This window comes from Vombatus ursinus, unplaced genomic scaffold, assembly GCF_900497805.2.
Source record: "Vombatus ursinus unplaced genomic scaffold, bare-nosed wombat genome assembly UNPS02014789.1, whole genome shotgun sequence".
Classification (NCBI taxonomy): domain Eukaryota; kingdom Metazoa; phylum Chordata; class Mammalia; order Diprotodontia; family Vombatidae; genus Vombatus; species Vombatus ursinus.
The window spans coordinates 16110826-16121412 of NW_020954567.1; the positions used below are offsets into that span (position 1 = coordinate 16110826).

General features: G+C 39.3%; 1 protein-coding gene across 1 annotated transcript in view; it reads right to left on the bottom strand.

The window, feature by feature from the left end:
- Positions 1-2679, bottom strand: part of ASTN1 (astrotactin 1) — a 278216-nt gene extending 275537 nt beyond the window's left edge. The window contains exon 1 of the mRNA XM_027868478.1: positions 2558-2679. Within this exon, the coding sequence (XP_027724279.1) occupies positions 2558-2560 (3 nt within the window). The 5' untranslated portion in view covers positions 2561-2679. The remainder of the gene's footprint in view (positions 1-2557) is intronic.
- Between the last annotated feature and the right edge of the window lie 7908 nt (positions 2680-10587).

Here is a 10587-nt window from a genome sequence, read left to right on the forward strand (position 1 = left end):
TTGAAAGGTCCTATCATCTCTCTGAGACTTAGCTCCCTCATCCATAAAGTGAGAAGGCTTGACTAGATGATGATTCCAATTCTAATTCTATGATTCTCTGACCATTTGGATCTGTAAGAATATTTTCAGGTCCATCTCTTAGTACAGAACAGCTCAATACGTTATACCTTTGAAAGTACCTCGGAACAGCCGTTGAGGCTATGTACAAAGAAATACATTACACTACTAGAAATCCCTAAGAAAAAATGATTTCTTAACACTGAGCCAATGAGACATTTACATATCAAAATGGTACTCAGTCCCCATCAGTCCTAGTAAATAGGTTGAACAGTATTGGTGATGGTAATCGATTATAAGATGAGAGATACTTCTACCTATTTTAGAAGAATCAAATCTGGAGTGTTTCATGACATTAAAATATCAAAATGTCTTTTTAAATGTACTTTTCATGGGCGCTTATGATGATATTTGAAGTTTAAAATGCTATTACATATAAAACAGCTTATCTTTGAAGCAGGACTACTTTAATGAAGGAGATACCTATTGTTTCCCAAAAGGTTTAAGTTTGGAGATGAGGCCAGAGGTGGAAATGCTGATTTAGAGTATCTGAACTGAGGGAAGAGAAGAGGCTGAGAGCGAAGTCCTTTATCAGAGCTAGAAAGTGGACTCCAATCTTTACTATGGATCCCTCCCCAATAGGACTCTCAGTAAACCATACAATAAGGTTCTTGACATAGCTAGGTGTTATAGTCAATACAGTGCTGGACTCAGTCAGGAAGACCTGAATTTGAATCCTACCTCATCCATTTACTAACTATGTGTGTGACTCTAGGCAAGTCACTTGACCAGACTCGATTTTCTTATCTGTAAAATATGAATAATACCTACCTCCCAGGGCTGTTTTGAAGATCAAATGACATAACCCTTGTAAAATCATCTGCAAACCTTAAAGCATTATATAAATTCTAGCTATTATTATGACATCGTGGTGAAGATAGCAGCAGTAACATACTTAATGATTTATCTGGAAAAGCTTTGAGATCTGTTTTTTGATTCCATGCACCAGTCAGGTACCATTGTTTTAAAGTAGCCCTGGTGTCTTCACCTAATAATGTCAATGGTTTTCAAAAGCTAACCATTCCTGCATGGAAAGATGATATTTGTAACTCATGAGACCTTTGTCAGTATTAGGGAAGTTGGAGGGAAAAAATTATATGTATGTACTTATAGATAAAGATAGATAGATAGATAGAGGGCACAGGGTAAGTTGAAGATGAAGGGGTCAGATCTGGAGAATAAAATTAAGGGGTGAGAGAGGATTATACTAGAAGAAGGAGAATGGGAGAGGTGGAACAGGGTAAATTATCTCACAAAAAAAACAGAAAAGAAAAGGCTCTTACAGTGGAGGGGAAACGGGGGAAGGTGAGAGGGAATGATTGAATCTTATTCTCATAGAATTTGACTTAAGGAGGGAATAACATACACACTCAATTGGGTATGGAAATCTGTCTTACCCTACAGGAAAATGGAGGGGGAAGGGGACAAGAGAGTAGGGGGATGATAGAGAGGACGGCAGATTGGGAAAGGGAATAATCAGAAGCAAGTACTTCTGAGGAGGGTCAGAGTCAAAAGAAAGAATAGAATAAATGGGGAGGTGGGATGGATTAAGGGAAATAGAGTTAGTTTTTCACAGCATGTCTACTATGGTAGTGTTTTGCATAACTGCACACGTATAACCTATATTTAGTTGCTTGCCTTGTCAATGAGGGTGGGTGGGGAGGGAGGAAGGGAGAAAATTTGGAACCCAAAGTTTTAAAAATACATGTTTAAAAAAAATGTTTTCACATGCAACTGGGAAATAAGAAATATAGGAAATGGAGTACAGAAATCCATCCTGCCCTACAGGAAAATTGAAGGGGAAGGGGATAAGAGAAGGGGGGGAGAGATAGAAGGGAAGGTAGACTAGGGGAAGGGGTATTCAGAATGCATGCCATCTTGGGGTGGGGGGAGGAGCGAGATGGGGTGAAAATCTGGAACTCAAGATCTTGTGGAAGTAAATATTGAAAACAAAAAAAAGAAATAAATAAATTACAAAAAAAAAAGAAAAAAAAGCTAACCAGGTGTACGCAGAAAGGCTACCCTTATGGGCAGAATCACTGGTCTGCTTGGTGTTATTAAAGTAATGGCTTTAACCAGTTCTCAAGCCACAAACAGCTGAAGTCTGCTGCTGAATCAAAAAATCTACTTAGAAACTATACCATATAATTTGGCAGTGCCTTAAGAATGGTATTGGTCACATGGAGTTACTAACATGTCTAATCATAAGCATCCATAGAGTATAGACCATATGTACTGGCACACACTGAGTCAAGCACTTCCATTGGCTCTTTATGGTGAGGCATATGCCTCAACCATAATGTCTTTATACCTATGTGACTGATGAAGACCCTAGAATCAAACCATTTCAAACCAGCACCCCCTGGCATGCAAGATATATAAAGACAAGACAGGGAAATATTCTACTTGTGCTTTAGTCACTTAGCCAATCTATTCTTACCATGACAGAGATGTGGAGAATCCTCAGCTCCTCCTCAGCTGACTCACTCTGGGGCTCTTCTGTTGGGTCAAGGCCAGGAAGGCTTGGGGCACCATCCTGGTGGTGGATATGGAAGAGGAGAGTGCCATTCTCCAGCCATTGCTGCCGCCAGCGCACTAGAGGGATGTCTTCTGTGTTCCCTGAGATTTCTGAAGGGCAAAAACCAAGATAAGGAATAAGAAAGTTTACAGAACTGAGCTCACTATCTTCTCTTCTCATATTTTCTTGGGAAGCAGTATTCAGCAAAGGGACCAGTTCTGGCTAAGTACTAATTGTATATACATCCAACTAAATGCAACTCTAAATCTTGGGACAGGAGTAGGGGGGGCCACCATGCCTAATGTGGTTAATTGGTTCTGTGAAAACTGACCTTAGGTGAAATAGTACAGGAGGCCATTAATTCAATAGGAATATTATAAATGAAAAATATGCTCCCAGATGGCATACCTTTGGACTATAAGAGGGTAAAATGGATCTTTCAGAGGCATGATACATAATCTATATAATTGTAACAAATATTAAACATAAGCCACTAAATAAATGTTACATTTAAAATATATGATGATTCTAGTAATTCTTCAGTATCATAAGTATCATCCTTGCGTAATAAAGTTCTAGAGCCTAGAGGGTAAAACTAGAAGCAATGGGTAGAGGTTGCAAACCACCAAACTTAGACTCAATGTAAGACAAAACTTCCCATTATTTAGAGCTATTCCAAAGCAGAAGTGGCTGCCTTGAGAGGTGATAGGCAAAACCCTCACTGGAGTACCTGAAATACTTGAAATGAAGGTTTGATGGTGATGGTCACTTGGTAGGGATGCTACAGAAGCGATTTTTGATCAGGTATGTGCAGGACTAGGTGACCTCTAAAGCCTCTTCCAAACTCTGAGGTTCTGTCATTCTGAACATATAACAGTAAGCAGAATAATGCATGGGAATATTAACAATGCTGAACCTGAAGGACTAGCTCATATTGTTTCTAAACACTGGCTCTGCATCTTGGGCAATCCCATGCCTAACATCACATTAGGACTTTACAATGTTGCAATAAGGTTTTGTCATTCATGCTACAGCGGGTGTAGTGCTAGACTTACAGGTAGGAAGACCTGAGTTCAAATGTAGCCTCAGGCATTTATTAATTGTGTCACCCTAGGCAAGTCACTTAGCCTCCCTTTGCCTCAGGTTTCTCATCTGCAAAATGGGCACATTAATCACACCTGCCTTTCAGGGTAGTTGTGAGGATCAAATGAGATAACACTTGGAAAGTACTTTGCCAACTATAGAAAACTAGTGATGACGATGATGATGATGATGATGATGATGTTGTAGCATTAGTGATATTATTGTGAAAAGATGATGGCTGAGATAGTTACAAAGGGTACATACAAAGGTATGCCTGTGAGTAAAACTCTGCCACTCTTATAGAAGGCATTCTCAAAAGTTCTCTCTCTCATCTTTTGGAGCTTTTGCTCAGCCAGCTCTTGCCTACTGTGGTGGGAAAAAAAAGGTAATAAGAGCTCCAGTTCTTCCCCTTTTCCCATGATCAGTGCTGTCCTTTGCAGAGTGTGTTCTGAATGCTGGATGATCCCCAGTGGCAAATACATGGTTTTCCCCGTTGTAAACTTGGGAGTGAGACTTTGTATAGTAATTACTCTCGGACATACCAAGCGAAAACTGCTAGGGAGAGTGGAGGTAATTACTGTTGCAGAGAACTGGCATTTAAGGCCCAGTGCCTGGGAGATTACTGAGTGAGGAATGGAAGCTGACAGGTTATTTCTGCTCTGTAAGCAATTGCCAGAGGCCACCAGAGAAGTTTGATACCTTGCTGTGACAGAAAGAAAATTATGTTTTGCTTTGTTGTTTTTTTTTTTAATTCCACTTAATTTTTCCCCTCTTCAGCTTTGCAGATAATGACGTGCAGGAAGCAGGATAGTGAGGAATCTGAGAGAAGTAATCAGAATCAGGCAGGCATGTAGGCAGAATGGCTAACATTGTTTTTCATGACTTCTTTCAAGGCACCAAATCATTAGTCATCATCACAATTATCATTAACAGCTACAAAACTTTCCTGACAATCCACTGTCAGCAGGACAAGCTCAAAGACTTCAAGAACATTCCTGCTTCCAAACTTAGAGGTTGGACAATCTTGTTAGGGTTAATGCTATCTCCAACAATGAAGAATATAATCCCTCGATGGGCTGGGAATGGTGGCACAAACCTGTATCTTCTGCTACCAAGAAGGCTGAAGCTGGAAGATTGCTCAAGTTTAGGAGTCATAAGGTGCAGTAGGGCTGAAGCCGATTGGGTGACTGTGCTAAGTCTAGCACCAAGAAGAGTAATCTTCTGGAAGTGAAGGGCCATTGGACTGCCAAAGGAGAAGCGAACCAGCCCAGGTCAGAAATAGAATGGGTCCAAGCTTCTGCACCAAGAAGCAATGCCATTGGGCCAACACAGAGCAATTGTGCTTTCAACAGAGGTGAGAAAGGCATACCTGGTCTCAAATAAATAAATAATCCTCTCTATCTTGAAGCTTTGATGAGTTGTTGGGACTGAAAAAGTCATAATCTTGTGGTCATCCTGGTGCTAAGCCATCATACGGACAGCAGACTTTGTATCCATCACTAGATATCCATCTTGGTAGGGCTTAACATAGTTTATACCTCTTGGCTTAGTCTTTGAGAACAAAGGGCTACATCCAAGTCACATAAATGCAAGACTATAGTGGAGCTACAGTATCATAAATCTGATGTAAGAAGGCACTTCAGAACCATCTGGTCTTAATTCCTCATTCTGTAGTTAAGAATATCAAAGAGGCTGAGTGATCTGCCTATAGTCACACAGATAGCAAACATCAGAATCATGATTTGAACCCAGATCCTCTGACTTCAGGGGGTAGTTAGTGGGTGCAGTGGATAGAACAACAGGCTTGCCGTCAGGATGACTCATCTTCTTGTGTTCAAATCCAACTTCAGATACTTGCTAGCTGTGTAACCCTGGGAAAGTCACTTAACCTTGTTTGCCTCATCTACAAAATGAGCTGGAGAAGGAAATAGCAAACCACTCCAGTATCTTTGCCAAGGAAATCCCAAATGGGGTTACGAAGAGTAGGACAAGACTGAAAATGACTGAACAACCTCTGACTAATGAGTAAATGTTCTTTCCACAAGAGCATACTTCATCCTATGAAAAGGGCTTAATCATTTTTATGTTATGAATCTCTTCACTAATCTAGTAAAGTTTATGGACTTCTCAGAATAATGTTTTTAAATAAACAAAACTAAGTAATACAAGATTACTAAGGAAACTGATTATATTGAAATACAGTTATTAAAAAAAATTCTTTTAAGTTTCCAGACCCTTAGTTAAGGATTCCTATCCTATGAATACCGTACCAAGTGTTAGTTGTTGGTTTTGCTTAGGCTTGGTCCTAAAATTCACAAAGACATATTTGATGTCATAGACCATTAGAGATAGTTTTCTCCAAACTTAAAGAAATGGGCCTAAAGAGGTAAAAATATTTGCAAAATTTGGAAATCTAACGCTCATCTCCTGGCTCATAGACTATGGCTCTTTCTACTAGTGTCCTGGACACACTGACTTTAGACTTAACCAGAAGACATATACAAAGGAGAATTCTTGTTAAGAACCCACAATTTTTAATCTTAGGGAGAATGATGTAGTAGATAGAATGGTAGAACTGAAAGCAGAAAGAGTTTGAATCTTATCTCACTCTCAACCTTCTCATGGCCTTAGCTTCTTCATCTTTAAAGTGCCAATACCACCTAGTTCACAGGGTTGTTGTGATGTTTAAATAAGAATATTAAAGGATTTTTAAAACTTCCAAGAACTATAAGAACATAGCTATTATTAGCATAAAAAAGAAGAAAACACTGACATGAGTTTAATCAAAATCTTCATTGGAGGTCACTGGAAGCTCTTACTACTATTGACTTTGGAGCTGAAAGGTACATTAGAAGTCAACTAATTCAACTCTTTCATTTTCCATATGAGCAAACTGAGGCCTAGAATGTAAGAAATTTACCCAAGGACACACAGCTAGTTAGTGGCAGAACCAGGATTGCAACTTATCATACCCTTTCCACTGACCCACCTTGTATACCACAGAGATAGGATTATATGTTTTCAATTGAAACAGAGCTTAGAGATCACCCAGTCCTACCTTCTAATTTTACAGAAGGACAATAAAGCACAGAGAGAATGCCAGAATCATAGTGCTATAAATAGACGAAGTAACATTTGAACCCAGGTCTTCCCAAATTCAAATTCAGTTCCCTATCTACTATATTATACAGCATCCTGAGAATGAGGACAAATTTTAATAAGCAGCTCAGTTAGACATTCTTCACAGAGCAAGTCAAAAAACAATTCCCATGGTATAATTCACTGAGGAAGGAAAGTTTGTGTGACACACGACTCTTGTTCCTTTCTGCCCATCCATGAAAGTGCATTTTAGCCTACAGGCCAACAAGAAACTTCTAATTGCCCTATGGTACAATGCAATCTTAGACAGGAGGGAGAAAAAAAGCAATAAGATAGAAAAAGGGAGGAAGGCAGGGCTTAAGTGAATTCGGAACATTTTTGTCTTGGCTGCATCATCTGAATCCCATCATAGAAATAAATAACCAAACTACGGGAAAATGGTGGCATGCTAAGACCCAGAGAAGCCCAGAACACTCACAAACATCCTAATAAAGCTCTAAAAATATACCATAAGGAACGATAATAAAGAAAGCCAAAGAAAAACAGCCAGAAATGTTCCTCCATTCTATCCAGGACTATACAAAAAGACTGTCAAGATCCTACAAAGGCTCTGAGCAGAAACAAACCAAGGTAGGCCAAAGATAAAGTGTGCGAACAACCTTAAGAACCCACAGCAGATCAACACTCAGGCAATTCTGTGAAAAGGCAGTCCAGGCTAAGCCCTGGGTGGTGACAGTGCCAAGCAGCAGTCAAGGCAACTCTCGGGCAGCCCATGCTTAAGCCACAGTAGGAGAAAGGTCTAGACCAATTACCAGGCAGGCCTGTGCCCAGGGAGCTTATGCCCAAGCCACAGTGGGAGACATAGCTAATCTGGGGTCCACGTAGTCTATACCAGACCCAGGATCCAGGCAGTCCAGGTGGCCTAAGCTTCTTCCTTCTTATCTTCAGCTGAATTTCCCTGTCACTGGGGCCCATGCCATGCTTTGAGATGCCTAGGGAAACCTACCTGGCACACCTGCTACAGCTGCTAAGACATGACACATTCAGGGCATAGAATTATATCAGTTCTATGTTCCCTCCAACCTAGACCCATTGTTTTTCAAGAATAATGCAAATAAGGAAGGTGAGTGCATATGCCCCCATTTAACGATAGAAACTTTTGGAACCTTCTCTCCTCATTTCAATGCTATTCCATCATCTTTGCTTCCCCCCCCCCCATTGTAGACATTTCCTAGTACATCAAAGTATTTGAAATTCTTCTCAGGAAGCACATGCCACTCATCTTCAAATCCTTTCCCCGGTAAGCATTGGAAACCATCATTTAGATTACCTCCTTTCTACTAACCAAAGAACAAAGGAAGCCAGAGCCCCAAGTGGAGCACATAATGTACCAGTTAAATGGTGCAGACAAGCACACGACCAAGATCAGGCCAGATTTATTTGACATCCAATGGCTGCCACCTCAGCCCTTTCTGTAATTATTCAGAACTGCATCTAGCACCTCACACTTCTAAAGTGCTTAGTAAACATTTGTGCTTGTGTGTGTGTGTGTGTGTGTGTGTGTGTGTGTGTGTGTGTGTGTGAGATTTCCTGGGAGGTCTCTTTTGAGTAGTGCAAGACCATTACTTCCTATGTTAACACTGGAAGTAAAGACAAGTAAAGAGCCAGAACAAAGTCACACAGAAAGCCAGCATAGCAATGATGGGCCCAGGAGAGATGAATTCCTTTTAGGTCTGTTCCCTTCCTTCCTCTTCATATAACCACTAGGCCATGCTTCCAATTTCATACAGAAAGACAGGAAGTACTCAAGCAACTTTTGTGTGTTATAATCCATTAAAATGCTTTAAAGATGATTTTTGTCTTTACATCACAGTTATCTCTTACTCCTTGCACCTTCCATTGTACCTTCCTTCATGACAAAGAAAAACCATCAATCAAAAACGTCCAATTTAGACATAAAAATTGAAAATGTTTATAGTCTATGCCTAAAAACCCTTCCCCACCCCACCCCCACCTCTCTGCAATGAGAAAAGATCTATGTTTCATTATCTGATCTATAGGACCTTCACTGTTTGTTTATTTTTTACCCATTACTAATTAACTTCTTTGGGGGACTTTTTGATTATCATTGTCATGGTACATCCTCTTAACTGCCAAGCATTCAAACTCTACTTCAGAAAGTGCAACTCCAATGGACCGGCCACATTGTTTGAATGAAAAATGTATACTTGCCAAAAAGACTATTTTATGGAGAACTCACACAGGGTAAGCATTCACATGGCAGTCAGAAGAAGCGATACATAGACACTCTCAACGTCTCTCTTAAGAACTCTGGAATTGATTGTGTGACATGAGAGACACTGGCACAGGACCATTCAATATGGCGTACTCTCACCAGAGAAGATGCTGTGCTCTATGGGCAAAGCAGAATTGAAATAGCTCAAAGGAAATGCAGGATGCACAAATTTAGAGAATCCACCCCAAATGTTCACACTGACTATTTGTGTCTGACCTATGGTAGAATATTCCAAGCTCACATTGATCTGATCAGCCACAGTTGGACACACTGAAACGTGACTCTAGCATAGTGATGTCATTTTGGTCCTCTTTGAGAACAAAGGACAACAACCAATCAACTAGTCTGCTTATTTTGCTCTATTTAAGTTTATAAAAATCTTTCCAAGTTTCTCTGAATTCTTTCTTTTGGCAATTTATGTTCTTGGGTTTATAAATCAATGCAATAAATTATAATTTATTCTGTCTCTTGTTTATTTTGTCTATTCTACTGATCTACTTTCCTTTTTTCTTTTTTTAACTAGTTTCAAAAAAACTTGATAATTACTATTTTATGCTATGTTTTGAGGTCTGATAATTTTATACCTCTTCATTTGTATGTTTTGTCACTATTTCCCTCAAAATTATGCACCTTTTGTTTTTTTTAATGAATTTTATTATCTTATATAGTTTAAATAGTCACTCATAGTAATTTTATCATTATAATATTAAAACTTTGTTTTATTCTAGGTGCCAGTCATTTTTATCATATTAACATGGGCCACACATGAACTAATTCTCCTATTATATTTCTCCTTTTACTTCCCTCTAGGGCATTCTGTAATTGTAATCACAAAAATCTTGTGTGTCATGATTAACTCACAGATATTTTATGTATTTTTTAGTTATTTTGAATCCTATGTTATGTAAATAAAGCATAGAAATGCTCCTGACTATGTGGATTTATTTGGTAAACTGAAACCTTGCTGTAGCTATTAATCAACTCAATTTGTTTCATCACAGGTTCTCTGAACTCCTCCAAGTACCCATTCCAGGAACCCAGAGAATTATTTTCTTGATCTATTTCTGTGGAAAGACATTGTAGTATTATGTGTAGCGAGTCAGCCCTGGGGTCAGGAAGAACTCGCTTCAGATTCCTCCTCTAACCTGTACTGGCTATATGACCTTATAAATCACTTGAGTTCTCTACATTCCAGGAAATTCTCTAAAGACTCTCAGTTGCACAGAAGGGGCACATCTTCATCAGTAGGGCAAGTTCCTCATCATTGAAGGTCCAATTCCAGTCCCCCATTTCTGTAGTAGTATCCTTGTGTATTTCAAAGTTCTTTGCATCCATTTTCACTAGTGAGACTGGTCTCAAAGCTCCCTTTCTTCACTTTATCTCTCACCTATTTAAGCATCAAGGCCACATTTAACTCAAAGGATTAATCTGCTAGGGTGTTGCTTTATTTTTGAGATAGTTTGTGTAGCATGCT